This window comes from Phascolarctos cinereus, unplaced genomic scaffold (genome assembly GCF_003287225.1).
Source record: "Phascolarctos cinereus isolate Bilbo 61053 unplaced genomic scaffold, phaCin_HiC Scaffold_1;HRSCAF=81, whole genome shotgun sequence".
In the NCBI taxonomy this organism is placed as follows: Eukaryota; Metazoa; Chordata; class Mammalia; order Diprotodontia; family Phascolarctidae; genus Phascolarctos; species Phascolarctos cinereus.
In genome coordinates this window covers 189,138,224-189,157,854 of record NW_027555514.1, presented here as the reverse complement: position 1 = coordinate 189,157,854, position 19,631 = coordinate 189,138,224, and the positions used below count along the sequence as shown (strand labels likewise).

The following is a 19,631-nucleotide window of genomic DNA, read 5'->3' as shown; positions in this document are numbered from 1 at the left end:
CAGCAGTTTTTGTCAAATGGTTAGTTCTTGCCCCTGAAGCTTGGATCTTTGGGTTTATCAAACACTAGATTGCTATGGTAATTTGACTATTTTACTAGACCATTTTTGTGGAAAGGCAGAGAAACTTGATAGGGTGAGGGTGGAGGAAGATGGTTTGATCTTGACACCCTCACCCGATGGTGCACAACCTGACTGCAAAGCCTGGAAATCAGGGTGGGTAGGATTTGTGGCTACTATGGTAACCCTGGCAGTCACTGTAGGCCAGCAGCCGGATGGTATAATGGGTAGAGCCCCCCTGGAATCAGGAAGGCCTGAATAATCTGTTTGCCTCATTTTCCCCATCTGTAAACGAGGCTAATAATTGTTGTTCAGTCATGTCCGACTCTTCAGGGGGTTTTCAGTGTGCCATTTCCTTGTCCAGCTCATTTTACAGATAAGGAAACTGAGGTAAAGAGGGCTAAGTGACTTGCCCAGGATCACACAGCTGGTGTCTGAGGCCATGCTTGAACTCAGGATTATGAGTTTTTCTGACCCAGGCCCCAAACTCTTTTTTACTTGTGCCATCTAGCTATCCCAGGATTACTGCTGAGGATTAAATGAGATGATATTTGTGAACCCCCTTGCAAACCTTGCAAATATATGTATATATGTATATATGTGTGTGTGTGTGTGTGTGTGTGTATGCATATATATATGCAAATATAGATGCTATTATTATTAAGTCCAAGGAAACCAGGCTGGGTTAGGCTTTAGAGAGAGACCTCTAACCCCTTCTGCCTCCTCTGACCCTTCCAGGGACGCTTTAAAACAGGCCACTCTGGGGGTCCTTCAATTCACTTAAAAAAAAAAAAGCTTTAGAGACAGGAACAGCCCACGATGAACCTTTCTCCAAAGTGGGCGGTGCCCTTAGAACAAACCAATTATCAGGCGGCACCGGGGAAGACGGTGGCCGAGAAGGAACAGAGAACTACACTTCCCGGTATTCCGCATTGGGGTAGGGTAGGATGTAGGGAGGGGAGGGAAGCCAGAGGCTGAGAAGAAACAAGGAACTACACTCCCCAGGATTCCGCGCGAGTGTGGGGTGGAGGTAGGGAGGGGAGGGAAGACAGAGGCCGAGAAGGAAGTGGAACTACATTTCCCAGGATCCCGTGCGGTGGCCGTAGCCTTCGAGCGCAAGCTCAACATGGCGGCGGCCACGGAGCACGATTCAGCTGCTGGCTCGTCGGATGCAACGGAGGCCGAGGTTCAGGAGACTAAAACATTTAAAGACCTGGTAAGGGCCGGGTGGGCCGCTTATATTTATTCATTTTTCCTTTTTTATTTTTACATAGCCAGCTCCTAGATCGGTCTGGGAACCCTACGCATTCCAGGCTGGAAGTTTCGGGCAGTCAGACCATAAACGTTTAAGCGCCTACAGTGTGCCAGGTAGTGGGCTGGGCAGTCTGGCCGTAAACATTTATTAAGCGCTTCCTGTGTGCTGCACTGCTGGACTGGGTAGTCAGTTCTTAAACCCTCATTAAGCACTTACGGCCTGCCAGGCATTGTGCCTGGTATAGGCCCCTCGTCTCAGCTCTTGGCCCAGGTCAGCACCCGCTTCCTCGGTCTTTGAGCCCGGGGAGATGTGTCTTTCCGAGCTCGACCCTGCCTGCAGGAGGCTACCACCTGCGTGGGCATCACCAGTCTTTCTGAAGGGGAGGGACAGGCCCGTGTCCGCACCTGGGAAAGGGTTGCATGCACACCTCGTCCCTCTCTAGGATGGATATACCTAGATGTATGTGTATGTGTACGTGTATACGGATGTATGAGATAAACTGCAGAATTATCCTAGATGCATGAGATAAATTGCAGAATTATCGTATATATGTGAGAATTATCCTAGATGTATGAGATAAGTTATAGAATTATCCTGTGTGAATTTTCATACGCACGTATCTATCTATATTTCTATACACACACCACCTATATATGACGTACATAATACAGTTTTTTTTCAGTCGTGTCTAACTCTTCCCATGATCCCATTTGGGTTTTTTTTTTTTGGCAGTTACTGGAGTGGTTTGCCATATCCTTCTGTAGCTCATTTTACAGATGCAGAACCTGAGGCAAACAGGGCTAAGTGACTTGCCCAAGGGTTACTGGAATCAGTCTTCCTGATTCCAGGTCCTGCATTCTATCCATTATACCGTCTTGCAGCCTGAGGAAAAATTACAATGTATCCTGTATGTGTCTATGGCATATATATGATTACATATAAGAAAATGCCGCAATTTAGCCTGTGTATATATATAGGGTATAAGAATACATATAGAATAAATCCAAACTTTACCTTATATGTGTACATAGGGTATGAATGTAAGAACACTTATTGGATAAATCCTCAATTTTTCCTGTATGTGTACATAGCGTATTATTCATATAAGGATACTTATTGGATAAATTCACAATTTGTCCCGTGTGTGTGTAAAGTATGTATAAGACGAATTGTGGATTTATTCTATGTGTGTGTGTATACACATACATATATATGTATGATGTGCATACATTATTTGTATATAGTTCTTTACATATTGTCTCCCCCATCAGATTGTGAGGCCCTTGAGAGCAGGGACTGTTTTTTGCCTTTTTTAGTATCTCCAGCACTTAGCACTTAATAGGTGCTTAATAAATGTTTTTTGAGTGACTAAAGTGATACCTGCTAAGCTAAATGTACAGGAAGGAAAAGAGCTTTGTGGGCAAAAGCTGAGGTTTCTTTTCTCTGAACTCAAAGGGTGTGACAGAAGTATTGTGCGATGCCTGTGACCAGTTGGGATGGAAGACGCCAACCAAAATCCAGATTGAAGCTATTCCTATGGCACTGGAAGGTAAGTTAAACTGAAATAACATACAGTAGATGACAGAAAACAACACAGAAAGGAAGGCACCTAGGTCAGATTGTTCCCTCTCTTAATACAGGGATTCTTAATGTGAGATCTGTGGGCTTGTTATTAAAAATCTTTGGGTAATTTTATTTTAAGATAATTGATTTCCTTAGTAATCTTATGTATTTTTATTATTTTATGCATTTAAAAACATTAGCTCAAGAAGAGGTTTCATCAGACTGCCAGAAGATTCCATGACATGAAAAACAGTTTTGAACCCTTTCTCTAGGTCCATTCCCATTAGACCCAAGAGAAGGGAGAAGCAAGGTAGGGAGTTCTTTAGGTTCCAGAAAGCAGATAATGGGCATTAAAGATGCATTTTATATTAAATACAAAAAATAGTATTCTTCTGTGCCAGGGGTTGGAAATGACAATCCTAGCTTTCAAGAAGCTTACTGCATTCTGTTTGGTGGGTATGATGGAGAGAGAATATTTGCAGAGGCAAGAACTGAACAAAGTAGGAAAATTTGAGGAGAAAACATTTTTTTCATGGTAGTAACCCTTGGGAGGGGAGAGGCTGAAAGACTCCCACCTGGGCCTGTGACTGTCTCTTGACTTCGGTGCCTGGCCTCCTGATGCTGGTAGGGTGTAACTCCTGTGGTGGAAACAGCTTGGAGACCTCACAGGCCCCCAGTGTGCTTTGCTGACCCCAGGGAATTCCCACTTCATTATCTATGATTGTAAGTGACATGCATATTTCATGTAAAATGTTGGTATTATGATCACAAATATAAGAAGTTGTAGTCATTAAATATAAGGAGTTTTTTTCTTGGCTGTGTTGGGGGAAAAAAAGTATTCACACTTACCCAGCATTTGAGATTAATAAAATTTGGGGCAGCTAGGTGGCGCAGTGGATAGAGCACTGGCCCTGGATTCAGGAGGACCTCAGTTCAAATCTGGCCTCAGACCAAACACTTGACACTTACTAGCTGTGTGACCCTGGGCAAGTCAGTTAACCCCAATTGCCAAAAACAAACAAAACAAAACAAAAAAACCCCAGTACAATTCCTTAGGGGGCAGCTAGGTGGCGCAGGGGATAGAGCACCAGCCCTGGATTCAGGAGGACCTGAGTTCAAATCCGGCCTCAGACACATAACACTTACTAGCTGTGTGACATTGGGCAAGTCACTTGACCCCATTGCCTAGCCAAAAAAAAAAGAGATTAATAAAATTTGTTTCTGTCTAGTTAATTAAAATTAGTTTATTGTCATCCACTGTTAGTCCAAGTGCCCTGTCTGGTAGCTTTAGTTGGAGAGACCAGGACACATTAAGTAGCGTGAAATAATACATTCATTCAAGGAATTTTTTTCAGTTGGGCAGTGTACTCTTCTAGATGCTGAGGAAGATATGAATAAGAATGAGATGTGATTCTTCTCAGTTAGCTTTCAATCTAGCAGGAAGGATAAACACACGCACATACATATACATACTCACACATATAGTACATATACACATGTATACATACATATATTGACTCATTTATTCAGAAATTTTTAATGCCCTGCTGTATACAGAGCAGGCTAGGTGGCTAGTAGTATATGAAGTTTAGAAGAGACACTATATTTACAGTCTACTTGGAGGAAGATGTGCAGACTCAAAAAACTGCAATAGATGTTACATGATAACTACATTATATAATTACAAAAGAAAATACTAAGTGAGGTTTGGGGGAGATGATCATTACTAACAAGGAAAGTTTCACAGGAAAGGTGGCAGATGAAGGGATGGGTAGGAATTCCTAGTCCTAGTGGAGGAGGAATGACACTCCTGGCATAGGGGACAGCATGGGCAAAAGCAAAGAAGTGAGAGGGTACTCCTTCTCTTATGGTAGTGGAAAGTCACTTGATTTCTCTGTAGTTTATGTTCCCTAGAGAGTGAGAAAAGACTGGAAATGTAGGGTGGCACCAGATTGTGGAGGGCCTTGAATACCAGGCAAAGGAGTTTGAATTCTGCTTAGTAATAAGTAGGGAACCACTGAATATTTTTGTGCAGAGGGGTGACATTTTCAATTCAATTCAGTAAACATTTATTAAGCACCTACTATGTGCCAGGCACTGTGCTAAGTACTGGTAATACAAATAAGCTCCAGGAGCTTACAGTCTAATGGGGGGAGACAGTACACAAAAGTAGGCGAGAAAGGTGGGGAGCATCAGGTTATACCTGGCATTGGGGCATCTTGTTCCATGGAGTGGCAACCAGGCAGAGAAGCAGATGCAAAATGGAGTGGGCTGAAAGTCCAATTTCTGTCTCTTTAAAGAAAGACTTTGCTGGGGAGCTTGGTACTTGGGCCCTCCTCTCATTGGGGAGAGGAAGCTGAGAGAGGTGGGGTCAGGGCTTGAGTTAGCAGCTTGATAATGAGATTAGAAATGATGGGCTTATCCTAGGAGGGGCATCTTGTTCTGTGGAATTAAACAAGGTACAGTAACCCTTGTACAGTGGAGTGAGATAATGAGATTTGTGCATGAGAAAAATTGGTTCAACAGCTGCATGATTACAGGGTGAAGATAGGAGAGTCTGTTAGGCATTAAGAAGAAATGAGGTCTAGTACAAGGTTGATGGAATTCAGAAGATGGGATATGAGAAGAAAGGCATAAACTTGAAAGTGTGAGTTATGATTGGGGAATGGCAAGTAATTCAAAGGTTTGGTATGAAATAGTGTTTGTAAAGGAATGTAGAGATAATCATTAGGCATTTATTAAGTACTTACTGTGTGCTAGGTGCTGTACTAAGTGCAGAGAATACAAAGGAAAAAAACCAAAAACTTAGCCCCTGTCCTTAAAGAGATTTCTTTCCAGTGGGGAAGGCTGCATTTATAAATCAGCAAAGATAAAATTCAGGGTGTCCCAAAAGTCTTAAAGCTGATTTAAACTCTAATGGCTTAACATTGCACTGGGACTTTTGGGAACCTTAGAGGAGAAGGAAATCACAACCATAAAGGCTCCTAGAGGAGATGGTGCTTGAGTTCAGCTTTAAAGGAGGCCAAGGATTCTAAATGTATGGAAAACGATGTGTTAAGAGACTATAAAGACAAGAAGGGCCCATGTTGTAAAGGATTTTATATGCAGCCAAAATGCCAAATCAAATGTAAATTTGATTTTAGAGGTGAAAGGGAGCCATTGAGGTTTATTAAGTGTGGTGGGGGAGGACAACATGGTCAGACTTTGCATTTAGGATGGATTGGGGTGGAGAGAGTTGGGGAGACAGTGGGGAGTTGGTAAATATAATTAGGAGATTATTGCAGTAGTGCAGGCAAGAGGTAATGAGGTCTTCCACTAGGGTGGTGGTTGTGTGAGTGGGGAGAAGGGAATATATGCAAGAGATGTTGTTGAGAAAGAAATGACAAGATTTGGTAACTGATGTGGGGAAAGGAAGGGAGAGGAGTTGGTGATACTGAGATTATAAAGTTGGTTGACTGGTGGTGCCCTTAACAGTAGCAGTCAGTAGTCTCTGTTCTGGCCAGAAACCCTGAGGGTCTTCCCCTCCCAGTTTGGTGTATATATATATATATTTTTAGTAGGCAGACTAAGTAGGCAAAGCCATCTTTTGCCTTATTTCTTACCTAGCCTTAAATCACTGAATGGGTGTTGCCTCAGACAAACTGAAACCTGGGAAAGACCTTAGCTTAAAAAGGGCAAAGTGTCCCACTGCATCTGGGGTCATCTCCAGTTGTCCTGATTTAAGTCTTGTCACTGGACTCAGATGACCCTGGAGAAGACAGTGAGGCTGATGACTTTGCACAGCTCTAACTCTCTTAAATCCACAAGTCAAGACATCACCCTCACCCTCCAATGAAGGACAAACAATAAACAATAGTCACTAAACATTTATTAAGCACCTACTATGTGCCAGTCATTGTGCAAGCACTGGGGATACAAATAAGAAGAGGAGAGACAATCCTTGCCCTTTAGGAACTTTCAGTCTAAGGCAGGCCTGCACAATATACAGCCCAGAGGATTTTGGTTGGCTCTGAAAAATGTAGAGATTGCCACAGCCTACTCACTTCTGTTTGTCACGTGACTCGTGGCAACCAACCGTCATCAGTCTGTCTCTACTCTGAGAGAAGGGAGAGTCTGTCTTTTTACTGTGTTTTCAGTGGTGTTGAGCAGGGACAAAGTGAGTGCAGCCACGTGCCAACGCAGCTGATGCTCACTATGCAATGAGTGGCAACAACATGAGGGCTTCTTCCCCTCCCTCTTTGCTGGGCCTGCGTTCCAAGTTACACGAGCGTCTAGTGCTCTCTCCAAGGTCAGACGCTCAGTTCAGTATTTCTTTGTAGGTGAGCAGTTGCTGGGGAGATTTTTTGGTTCTAACATTAAAGTTTTGGGGATGACTTTGTAAAAGGGGTGATTAAAAAGAAACAAAATCAAATCAGAACATAGAGTGTTTAATCCAGAGTGGACAAATAGGTACTTATTACATGAGAGACAAAATGTTGCGCCTTGTTTGCTGAGAAGTAATAACTGTTCTGAAGGAAAACATTTTGAATCTTTGTTGCCATTTTGAATCATAACATCCTGACTTAAGCAAATTGGACACCAATGAAAAATAAATTAAAGTGTCTAATTTTTGAAAATTCTCAGTGGGGATCAACAGTTTTTCAAGAGACTACACTCAGAAAATGAGTCAGCTACTAAGATTAGTTTTCAGATTTCTAAAGAAATTGCTGCTACTGGGAAGTCTTTTATATAAGGTGACTTCATAAAGAAGTGTTCGCTGATTGCCGTTTCTGGATTATGTCCATATAAAAAAAGTGTTTTTGAGAAATAGTTTAATCATTAATTATACCTTTACTTGGAAAGTGAGCAGCTAAAATCCTATCTGCGGCTTGGGGAAGATCAGCCTATTTTAATTTTGGCCCCTACCTACTACCGAGTTGTGTAGGTCTGATCTAAGGGCAAAGATAGTGCCCAAAAGGAAGCTAAAAAGGAAGGGTAAGGGTACCAAAGGGCTGGGGCAGGATGTTGGCAGAGCTGAAACCAAGGAGAAGAGCTAGGGAGGTTTGGAAGAGGAGTGGGTTTGGAAGGAAAGGTAATGGATCGGAAAGTTTGAAATGTTCAATAAGTAGTTGGTGATGTGAGAATGAAGAGCAGGGGAGAGACTGTGGCAGGATATTTAGATCTGGGCGTTGTCAGCATAGATGTGATGATTAAACTCAGGAGAGCTGAAGAGGCCACCAAGAACGGAGAGAAGAGAAGAGGGCCTTGGTTATGGTCTTGGGGTACAGACACAGGCAGCATGATACACATGAGAGTCCAGCAAAGTATACTGAGGAAAGAGTATTGGGATGGTGTTCAACAGAGTCGAGTGGGGCAGAAAGGTCCAGACGGGTGATGAGGGCTGAGAAAAGACCATCTGTTCTGGCATTTGAAAGATCATTGGGCCTTACAGCCAAGACGGCTCCCTGGAAGGAGGAAGATGCCTATTCCAGAAAAGCTTTGAAGTCCACACTGTAAATGCAGTGAGAAATGACAGCAACTTCTCCCCAGAACTGCCAGAGGAGTGAGCAGTAGCAGGAGAGGAGAGAGGGCCTGGCAGCAAAGACAGGCACAGGACAGGACCGGAGAGGCAATGGGCTAAGCAGCAGAGTGAGACAGAGTTGTTAGACATGGCCAGTGTGGGGATGTTTGTTAACCTGACAGTGTGAATTTGTTGTAAGTGTTTTGTGCAGTGTTTCTTTTCGTTGGGAAGGAGGAGGAATCGGAGGGAGAGGGAGAATTGTGGGAGGGAGACAAAAGAAATGTTCAAACAAACTGTTCCCTGTCATCTCTTCCTTTTCTCCAGTTTCTGAGGAGGACATGGCCTTTCTCCTTGGCCAGGCCCAAACCTCTACTTGTGTTCTTGATCACATCCCCTCCCTTTTATGGGACCTTATTACCTCAGTGATCTCCCAGCCAATGCCGATCAGCACCTTCTCTGCAGCTTAGTCTTAGAGTTGCTTAAAACATCGAGATGTTAGGCGACGTACCTGAGGTCACACAGTCATTGTGTCATCAGAGGGGGTTTTCCTAGTTCTGATACCAGCTCTGTGCTGCTGCACCCTGCTGCCTCTCCTACACAGATAATGCCCCCATCTTTATAGCCAGCCCTGAGTTCTTGCCTGAGCTGTGCTTCTGTATTGTCAATTGCTTGAATGTTTCCTTGGCGTCTCAAACTCGACCTGTACAAAATGGAATAGCTTATCTCCTGCCTTCTGCACCCAGCCCTATCCTCTTCCAGATTTCTTTTTTAATTTTCTTGATGGCACCATTGCAGCCACCCAGGTTTGTAAACTTGGAGTCATCTTTGACTCTTTCCTATCTCTCTCTCTCTTTCCAATCAGTTGCCAGATTTTATTGATTCTACTTTTACAGGAAGGCAGCTAGGTGGCGCAGTGGTTAGAGTGCTTTGGGGTCACCCAAGTTCAAATTTTGCCTCAGACGCTTATTAGCTGTATGACCCTAGCCAGGCCACTTCACTTAAAATCACTGTTTGCCTCAGTTTCCTCATCATTAAAATAGGGATAAGGATGGCATCTACTTCCTATGATTGTTGTGAGGATAGAATGATACAACATTTGCAAAGTGCCTTACAAGCCTTAAAGTACTATGTAAGTACTAGCTTCTATTACTACTACTGTTATTATTACTGTTGCTACTGCTGCTACTACTGCTACTACAGTGTCTCTGGCATTTATTCCCTTCTCTTTACTCATACAGTAGCCCTTAGCCTATCTCAGGCATTCATGACCTCTCACCTGGATTATCATAATAGTCTCCTAATTAGCGACTCTTTCTTCTTCTGGTCTCTCCCTTCTCCAGTTATCTAGCTGCCAAGTTAATGTTTATAAAGCAGATGTGATTCTGTCAGTCTTCCTTTCTTTAGAACTCTTCCGTGTTTCCTTATTACCTCTAGATTGAAGTTCAAACTCATGAGTCTGTCATGCACAGAGCCCTGTGGTCTGACTTCCTCCTATCTTCCCTGCTCTGTACCCCACATTCTAGCCAAGTTGGCTTCGCTAGCTGGTTGCTGCAGCTGAAGTCTCCTGTTTGAGGGTCTTTGCCCAAGTGGCTCGTCTTGCCTGTAATGTTCCCCTTTATCTCTGCTGCTTAAAATCCTTACTTCTTTAAAGACTAAGCTCATCTCACTGCCTCCATGAAGCCTTCCCTATTCTGTGCCCTCCCCCCCCTTCCTCAAGCAGCTGTCTTTCTCCTCAGATTACCCTGTATTAATTTACTTGTCAGTATATCTGGTGCATCCATCAGTTGGATTCTTTAGGGTAAGGACTATTTCATTTTTGTCTTCGTGTTTCTAGTAGATACTTTCTAAATGTCAGTTGAGGTAAATTGAGTTAAATTTCTTGTTCTCATTACCCCTCCCCTTTATTGTTACTCCTCTGCTTAAAAACAGTGAGTTCCTGTTGTATACTGATTATGGACTCCTGATCTGGTCCTTCAGGGTTGTATGCAGTCTGTCTTCAGTTTACCTTCCCAGTCTCATTTCTCACTACTCATGTCCAGAGGTATTAGACCATGGACTACTCATTGTTTCTCATTCTCAACTTGTTCTCTCTATGTACTCCAGACTTCAGTAGGTTCTCCTTTCCCTTCTTCCACTTATTGAAATACTTGCCTTCCAAGTCCAGCCCAGGTGCCACCTCCAGGAGTCCTTCCGCCATCTTTCTCTTCACAATCTTTCTTCCTTGTCTGTTGAGCTCTCCTTTGCCCTTATCACATTCTATCGTAGTAATTTGTGTCTGCGTTCTATTAATTTGTAGGCTCCTAGAAAGCACCAGCTATGTCTTGTTTCAGTTTTGTATCCACAGTATTTTGCATATGTCTTTAATTGAATTGACCAGAGTGCATCTGGAATGCTGTGTTCAGTTCTAATATATGCCATATTTGATATTAGGCCATAAATAATGCCATATATGAAGAGGGTTATCATCTACCTAGAGGACTGTAACTGGAATGTGAAGGGTTTGGAGATCAGGTGATACACAGAACAGTTGAAGAACTAGGGGTATTCATCCTTGAAAAGAAAAAAGTTAGCTGGAATATTATGATTTTTAAAAAATATTGAAGGGGTGTCATGTGGAGGAGGATTTGGATTTACTTTTTATAGGTCTAGAGAAACTGTGGCTAATTTTTTAATGAGGTTGCACTAAAAACCAGATGGCACTTGGATTTGGCTCTTTGGCGATACTTTGCTGACCGCTACTCTACAGCATTAGTAGATGTAATGAATGAAAGTTTTAGGAGGGCAGATTTGGATTTTGTGGGTAAAAATTTCTAATAATTGAAGTTGTCTAAAATGTATTGGAGTGAGTTCCAGGTCAATATAAGAATCCAAGCAGAAGCTGGGTGATCATCTGCCAGAGCTATAGAGGGGATTCTCACATTCATTGGGAAGTTATACTAGATTAGTAGTGGCAAACTTGAATAGAAATAGGGCCTTTAAACTGTACGTCCCTGCGGGCAGCCTGTTGACTTAGAAGACCACTTACTAACATTATCTCTGTTCTGTTACATTTTTATTTTGTTCAGTATTTTCTATCTACATTTTAATCTGGTTTGGCTGTTGTGTTCGGTGATCTTCAAGTAAAGTTCTATTATGCAATAATCAGGGAACGTTTATGACAGCTGCTTCTAGGAAAAAAAACATAGATAAGAAACCTGGGTAATCTACAGTCTGTGTATTACCTTATTTGAACAGAGGTAGATCATTCCTTAGCATGTAAACTGACAAACTTTCTGAAGCAGAGCTAAAATTCTTTTATCTACAAACTGAAGTTTAAACTATTGTCTTCCTTTCTCGTAGGTCGTGATATCATTGGTCTGGCAGAAACAGGCTCTGGAAAAACAGGGGCCTTTGCTCTGCCCATCCTGAATGCTTTGCTAGAGACACCACAACGGGTTTTTGCTCTGGTTCTCACCCCCACTCGGGAACTGGCCTTTCAGATCTCAGAGCAGTTTGAAGCCTTGGGGTCTTCCATCGGAGTTGAATGTGGTGAGTGAACAAAGAAGAGCCATAATAGTAAGGGTTATAGGACAGGTTGAAAGGGTGTAAAAAAGAATAGTGAGAGAAAATATTAATTTCATATTAGGTTATAGACTTGAGTAGCTGATAAAATATTACGGAATCAATTGTGATTGATTTAAAATTAATCATGGAGCTTCTTCTTGCACCAACTTCATATTCTTTTCCTCTTTAGCTGTAATTGTGGGTGGAATTGATAGCATGTCCCAATCTTTGGCCTTGGCTAAAAAACCACATGTGATAATAGGTAAGTTGCTCTATTTGTAAGACACTACTAGTGGTGAAATGGGGTGATGATGATGGTGGAGGCGGGGAGTCTGTTATTTTCTTGGGACCTTGAGGAACATCAAGATTATCTGTAGTCTTTATCCCTTTGAATTCTTTTGTGTGGTACAGTTAATTCTCTTCGTTCTCTTTTGAATTTCTTGGATTTACTCATTTTTTTCTTCAAACTTTTCTTGGTAGCAACACCTGGCCGCCTGATTGACCACTTGGAAAACACAAAAGGTTTCAACTTGCGAGCCCTCAAATACTTGGTCATGGATGAAGCAGACCGAATATTAAATATGGACTTTGAGACAGAGGTGAGTTTACTTGTAGTTTATTACCCCTTCTGAAGAGTCAGGCACTTAGGACAAAAGCCCTGAATTTAAAAACTATACATATTATTAAACAGCTGTTGTGTCTAGAGTAGTGTACCAGGTTCTGTGTTCCCAGTCCACCCAAATTTGGATCTTTGTTATTTATTTTACCTTTTTTCCTCTTCCAAATTGAAAATATTTTAGCTTTCTTATTTCTCTTAGGATTTAGCTTCATGACAGTACTCTGGCCATTTGTGTATGCTTATATTGAGAAATATATTGACCATATTTCCTTTTACATTTTGTTTAAGGCTTCTAAGACACAGTGTGAAGGATCTCTTTTACCTAGTTATTACATCTTGATGTGCTTGGTAACCATTATGTCTCCCTATTGATGATGATGTTAATTGATAAACATTTATTAAGCACCTACTATATGTCAGGCACTGTGCTAGGCATTGAAGACATAAAAAAATGAAACAATTCCTACTCTCAGGGAGCTTACATTCTAATGTGTGTGTCAACAAATAAATAGGTAAGTATATATAGAATAAATATAAAGCGAATTATTATAGTGTAGCCCAAAAGTCTTAGTGCAGTTTAAAGCTTTACTATCTTAAATAGACTTTTAGACCACCTTGTATAAGGCAGTTAGGCAGGGAAAAATATGAAAGGTCTAGAGACCATGCCTCTTCAGCCGTTCAAGTGATGAAATATATGCTGGCTGAGGTTTTTTCTGAGTTCTTTCTTTTTGGTGACTGTTTTGCAATTAATCAGTTAGTCAACAAGCATTGATTAAGCACCTACTCTGTGCCAGGCACCAAGGAGACAATACCAAAATATTAAATATTCTCTGTTCTCAAAGAGCTTGCATTCTATTAGGGAAGACAGCACATACGTACATAATTATATATAGAACTAATAAAAAATAAATGCAAGGCAGTTAAATGCAAAGTAGTTAGAGATGGATGGAGGGCACTAGCAGTGGGCGGGATCAGGAAAGACTTCATGTAGAAGATTTCTTGAGTTGCCATCTTGAAGGAAACAGTAGTTATTCTTTGAGGTAGAGGTGAGGAAGGACTGCATTCCAGACACTGAGGCTGGCTATTAAAAAGCCCAGAAGTCATGAGATGGAGTGCTAGGTGTAAGTAACATAGTTTGACTGGATTATAAAATGTAGGACTGGGGAGAGAGTAGTGTACAGAGAAATTGGAAAGATGTATTGGGGGCAGGTTGTGAAGGGCTTTCAAAGCTAACCGAAAGAATTTACAGTTGGGGGCAGCTAGGTGGCGCAGTGGCGCAGTAGATAGAGCACCGGCCCTGGAGTCAAGAGGACCTGAGTTCAAATCTGTTCTCAGACCTGACACTTACTAGCTGTGTGACCCTAGAAAAGTCACTTAACCCCACTTGCCTCACCAAAAAAAAAAAATTTACATTTGATCCAAGAGGCAATAGAAAGCCATTGGGATTTATTGAGTAGGGGAGTGACACATTCAGATCTGTGCTCAAAGAAAATCTCCTTTTCAGCAGTGAGTAGGATAGACTGAAATAGAAAGAGATGAAGCAGGAGACCAGTTAGGAGGCCGTTGTAGTCATCTAGGGGAGGGGTGAGGAGGGCCTGAACTGAAGTTGTTGCTCTGTGACTAGTGAGAAGGGATCAGGTGTGAGAGACATTGTGGAGTTAGAAATGGTAAGATCTGGCAACTGATTGGAGGTGCTGGTTGAGGGAGATTAAGGTGTTGAGGGTAAAGCTGGAGTTATGAATCTGGGAGCTTGCAAGAATGCTGGTATCTTGCACAGAAATACAGAAATTTGTTAGAAGAGTGGGTTTTGGAGACAGAATGAGTCATATTTTGTACATATTGAGCTGAATCATCTCTGGAACAATTGGAAATACCTACAAGACAGTGGTTTAGGACTGATGCTCAGAGGAGACACTGGTTCTGGGAGTTATATGTGTAGAGATCAAAATTAAACTCATGGAAGTTGATGAAGTCACCAAGAGGATATAAAGAGGAGAGAAAATGTCTCTACAGTTTTTTTTATATTGTATTTTAATGTTTGCAAAGTGCTTCAAATACATTATTGCATTTTGGGCTTCACCACTCTACAAGATTCATACTATTGTGAAGTATGTTATTATCCTCATTTTATAAATGAGGAAACTCAGGCTAATGATAACTGTGGTGCAGAGCAAATCACTTAACCTCTGATTGCCTGACAGAAGGATCCACTGGGTCCACTGGAGAAGGAAAGGGCAAACCACTTTCTGCCAAGAGAACCCCATGGATAGTTGGTCCTGAAGACATGACTGGTAGACTGAACAACAAAATGGTCAAACAAGTAGCAAACATCAGAGGCAGGTTTTGAATCCAGGTATTCCTGATAGGAACTTCTTTCTCCAAGTCATAACCTCTCTAATTGTCATTGAGCAGATATGTGCCTATTGGGGTTTTTTTTTGGTAGATAAATGATAAATGATAAATAAATGGCTACTAGAGTTTTCTTTTCTCTAACGACCAGAACTCAAATACGGTGTCGGTCATGTATTCTACCTCCTTTTATTCCCCAACTACTTGGTCCCAGCACTTGTGAGAAGACAGTTATGAATTGCTGTGCTGAGGGGAGTAGCCAAGGGACAGGCCAAGAGCTAAATTCACTTTCTTCTTTAATTGTACCGTAGGTTGACAAGATTCTGAAACTAATTCCCCGAGATCGTAAAACATTTCTCTTCTCTGCTACCATGACCAAGAAGGTGAGTCTTGTTTCTCATATTTACCCATGAATTGACTTGTAAAGTAGCCTTGAGGCAGGAATCAGAGTTACAAATTTTGATTTTATTTTTTCAGGTGCAAAAACTTCAGCGAGCAGCTCTGAAAAATCCTGTGAAATGTGCTGTGTCTTCCAAATACCAGACTGTTGAGAAACTACAACAGTATTACCTCTTTATTCCCTCCAAATTTAAGGTCTCTATTTCTGTCCTTCTGTTCCCCTAGTTTTTTAGCTCTGATAAATTGTTGATTTTTGATGATCCATCTCAGTGGGTAGATGTTGTAATATAGGCACTTCTAAATTGCAGAGTAATTTGTGTTTGTCTTTGGAATGCATTTTATACTTAAATTTTTGCATTGGGAGCATTTAGGACAAAATAAGAAAATCTCAGGTCAAGAAGAAAAGAAATGTCGAAAATTGGCCAGCCACCCATCCTGATGCTTACTCTACTTCTCCCCACTCAGTGCTGGTTATAGATAACATCACCTCTTTTTTTTTTTTGGCTAGGCAGTGGGGTTAAGTGACTTGCCCAGGGTCACACAGCTCACAAGTGTTGTGTGTCTGAGGCCAGATTTGAACTCAGGTCCTCCTGACTCCAGGGCCAGTGCTCTATCCACTGTGCCACCTAGCTGCCCTGATAACATCGCCTCTTACAAATACAATATACTGGTCTTAGTAAAGTTAGCTTCTCTTTCTAAGGTTATTGTGTGAGTTGAAATGCCTGTAGAAAGAAAAGATTAATTCCATATTTTGATTTAAAAGGCCTTTCCTGGTACCTAAATAAGATTACTGGAAAGGAAATCTCTAATGACGTCCTCTCTGCTGCTAGATTATACATAAAAATAAGTTGTTCATGATGCCATTAAAGAAATCAGTGAAAGGAAAGCAGGATGCCTTGCTGTCCACTGCAACTCATGAATGAGAGCTTGGGTGTAATTAAGAACCAACTATCTGCTTTTGTCTGTTTCAGTCTTAGGAATATGATTTGGAGATGGAAGGGACCTTAGAGGTTTTCTTGTCCAACAGTTCAATTATATAAATCATCAATACTGCTTGTCTCATTTTGTGTGTTCTGTAGGACAGCTACCTGGTTTATATTCTGAATGAATTAGCAGGAAATTCCTTCATGGTATTCTGCAGCACTTGCAACAATACTCAGAGAACAGCCTTGCTACTTCGAAATCTTGGATTCACTGCCATCCCTCTCCATGGACAGATGAGTCAGGTGTGTTTCCAGTCTCTCCCCTTCAAATCCGTCCTCCATAGAGCTGCCCCATTAATATTCTTAAGACACAGGCCTGATCATTTTGTTTCTCTGCTTAAAAAAAATCTTCATGACTCCCTCCTAAGATCTCTAGGTTCCTCAGCTGGATTTTTAAAAATGTTCTTAGTCATCTACAGATACCTTCTAATAGACAGAGAATCAAAAGGAGATTGGATGCAAAACTGGACTTCTGTTATGTACAGTTTGTTCCTATTAAGTGTATCTTAAATTTTAACAAGAGAATAGAAGAAAATTCCCTTGGTTATGTTCCCTTCTGAATTTTATTTTATTTTTAAATGTTCGTGCTCTCTTCTGTTGTAGGTGCCTTTTTCTTCCTCTTGTTTAGTCCTTGTCACTTTCCACTAACTTTCCCCCTTCCCTTTTCCCTACTCTGTACAAACCATCCCTTGTATCACATTGATATATACTAAGCTGATTTCTACTTGCTTCTTGTGTTCTGTGCTTCTGTTTACATTTCCCAGTGTCATGTGCTCTCTTCTCATCACTCACATAATCTCATGTCTTTTTTTTTTCATTGTTCCAGAATAAACGCCTGGGATCTCTTAATAAATTCAAAGCAAAAGCAAGATCCATTCTGCTTGCCACTGATGTTGCAAGTCGAGGTCTGGACATTCCCCATGTGGATGTCGTAGTCAACTTTGACATCCCCACCCATTCCAAGGCAAGTTCTGTTGACTTGCTGGTGCAGCTTAAATAACATGTCTCTAAAGGGAAATATTTTCTGATTTCCCTATGAATGGATGTTAAAAAATAAGAAAAGAACAGTTGTAGAGGAAGAAAAGGCCAAGTCAAGTCAATAGGCATTTATCAGGTGCTTACTATGTGCTAAAAAACAGGTTGTCAGGGTCATGGTTGGAGAATGCTTACCGCACAGGTACAGGAGTGAGTCAGCGAGGGTTTCATGCATGCTAGCTTCGGTCAGTCACCATTGCTTTAGAGGAGCAAGCAGAATGTTAGGTTGTAGTTTGGGATTTTCAGTTTCTCATAGCCTTGGACATAATTTATAGATTGTCCTCGTGCCAAAAAGAAGGGAAAATGGGGCTCTGCGAGGTCATCACCCTTATAATGGCTTTATGAGGAACCAAGAAAGACTAAGTAGATGCTCGATCTGGAAACACAGTCCCAAGCCAGCTTGCCCTTTTGTAATAGGGACTCTCCTTTCTCTCGTTTGGGATTAGACATTGTGGCAGTGTTTTTCTTGGACCTGGCTTCACACTATCACGTTTATTTCTCTAGTGCTGGTGTAATTTTTGCTTTTGATGGAAATTCTTTTCTTCTTTTTTTTTCTTTAAAGGATTACATCCATCGAGTGGGTCGGACAGCTCGAGCTGGGCGCTCTGGCAAGTCAATCACTTTTGTCACACAGTAAGTGATCCTCCTTTCCCTTGGCCCCTAGAACCAAAGAACTTTTCCTTTTCCTTCTGCTTTGGGAATAGTTGAAACATCCACTTCATTTCTTAATCTTTTTGAGAAGCAGAGAATCTTAACATGCACATGTGCCTTTATAGATGGATGGTATGTTTGTTATTGCAAGGAAGGAAGGGAAACATTCTCATGGGCATTGCAAGGGATTTTTATTTGGCTTGTGCTTGGAACTGAGGAACAGGTTATTAGACTTTGGGGTGAATTTTGAGTCTCAGATGATCCAAAGTCATACCAACTTCCTTTTTTTTTGCAGGTATGATGTGGAACTCTACCAGCGTATAGAACATCTAATTGGGAAGAAACTTCCTGCCTTCCCAACTCAGGAAGAAGAGGTCATGCTGCTGACAGAACGAGTGGCAGAAGCCCAGAGATTTGCCCGTATGGTATGGGACTTTGTCTCTTTTTCTCTTCTGACTTCAGTATGTGTCAAATCCGGTCTCATCCCTTTAGTGAAGAAATTCTAGACCAGGGGTGGGGAACCTGTGGCCTCGAAGCTGCAGGTTCCACACCCCTGCTCTAGACAAAGATACATCCTTAGAAATGTTACCTACCTGGAATTTTTTTCTTTGGAGGGATGGAAAATGGAGGGCTTTTTTTTTTTAATAATAATTAGTCTGGGGGCAGCTAGGTGGCATAGTGGATAGAGCACCAGCCCTGAAGCCAGGAGGACCTGAGTTCAAATCCAGCCTCAGACCAAACACTGACTAGCTGTGTGACCCTGGGCAAGTCACTTAACCCCAATTGCCTAAAAATAAAAAAAAATAATAATTAGGGAAGGTTGTGAGGTAATTAGAATGCAAATGTAACATCTTTTCTGCTTCTTTTGTAGGAGATGAGGGAGCAAGGAGAGAAGAGGAAACGTTTGAGAGAAGATAAAGATGACAATGATGACACAGAAAATGCTATGGGTGTAAGAAACAAGGTTGCTGGAGGAAAAATGAGGAAAAGGAAGGGCCCGCGGCCACATTCATAAAGACTTGTTTTTGATTCATTTGTGGTAAAAGAGGACTTAATCAAGAAAGGAACCCTGCCGACAATATTCTTCAGATTGAAACTTTTCAAGCCTGAACCAAGACTCTGGTTAAGTGCACAAGTGCTAATTCTCTGTTTGCTGATATTTTATTACAGAATATTTTTTTCTCAAAATGGCTGGTTTCTGTTTACTGCTGTGCCGCACCCAGCGTTAAGCTCCTGTTATTGTGACATACAGTTCTTCGCTCCCCTCCTCCCCCCTTCCTTCCCCTCCTCCCTGTCTTCCCTGATGATTCCCAGATCTCTGCACAATCAGGCCTAATCTCTCTCTAGAACTCCAGGCACACATCATCAGTGGGAATTCTGGAAATCTCTACCCAGATGTCCCATTGTCATTTCACTGAAATTGGAATGCTTATTTTCTCCCAAACCCTTCCTTCTCCAGACTTATCAATTTCTTTTGAGGGGACCATAATCTTTACTTTCAAGTAGATTCCTAACCTTGTCATTTACCTTCACTCTCAGTGATCTAATCAGTTGTTAAATCTTGGTTGTATATCTTGTTAAACTATACTACCTGTATATGTCCCGTATCCTGTATAGCCAGTTAGTAGCCATTTTCCCCTTACAATTTTGAGACAAAGGCTAAACTGATGAAATGCA

General features: G+C 41.6%; 1 protein-coding gene across 1 annotated transcript; it reads left to right on the top strand.

Annotated features, from left to right (window-relative positions):
• Positions 1–1,124: 1,124 nt before the first annotated feature.
• Positions 1,125–19,142, top strand: DDX47 (DEAD-box helicase 47). The gene is made up of 12 exons (XM_021001665.2): positions 1,125–1,273; positions 2,768–2,861; positions 11,715–11,903; positions 12,109–12,180; positions 12,399–12,517; positions 15,198–15,269; positions 15,364–15,480; positions 16,365–16,511; positions 17,095–17,232; positions 17,866–17,936; positions 18,250–18,379; positions 18,826–19,142. Exons 1-12 carry the CDS (start codon positions 1,184–1,186, stop codon positions 18,967–18,969), a joined length of 1,383 nt encoding a protein of 460 aa, XP_020857324.1. The 5' UTR covers positions 1,125–1,183; the 3' UTR covers positions 18,970–19,142.
• Positions 19,143–19,631: the final 489 nt, after the last annotated feature.

Coding starts and splice junctions, on each gene's coding strand:
- DDX47 (XM_021001665.2), top strand. CDS start 1,184: ATGGCGGCGGCCACGGAGCACGATTCAGCTGCTGGCTCGTCGGATGCA. Junction 12,181..12,398: donor AAAACCACATGTGATAATAG/GTAAGTTGCTCT, acceptor TTTTCTTGGTAG/CAACACCTGGCCGCCTGATT. Junction 12,518..15,197: donor ATATGGACTTTGAGACAGAG/GTGAGTTTACTT, acceptor ATTGTACCGTAG/GTTGACAAGATTCTGAAACT.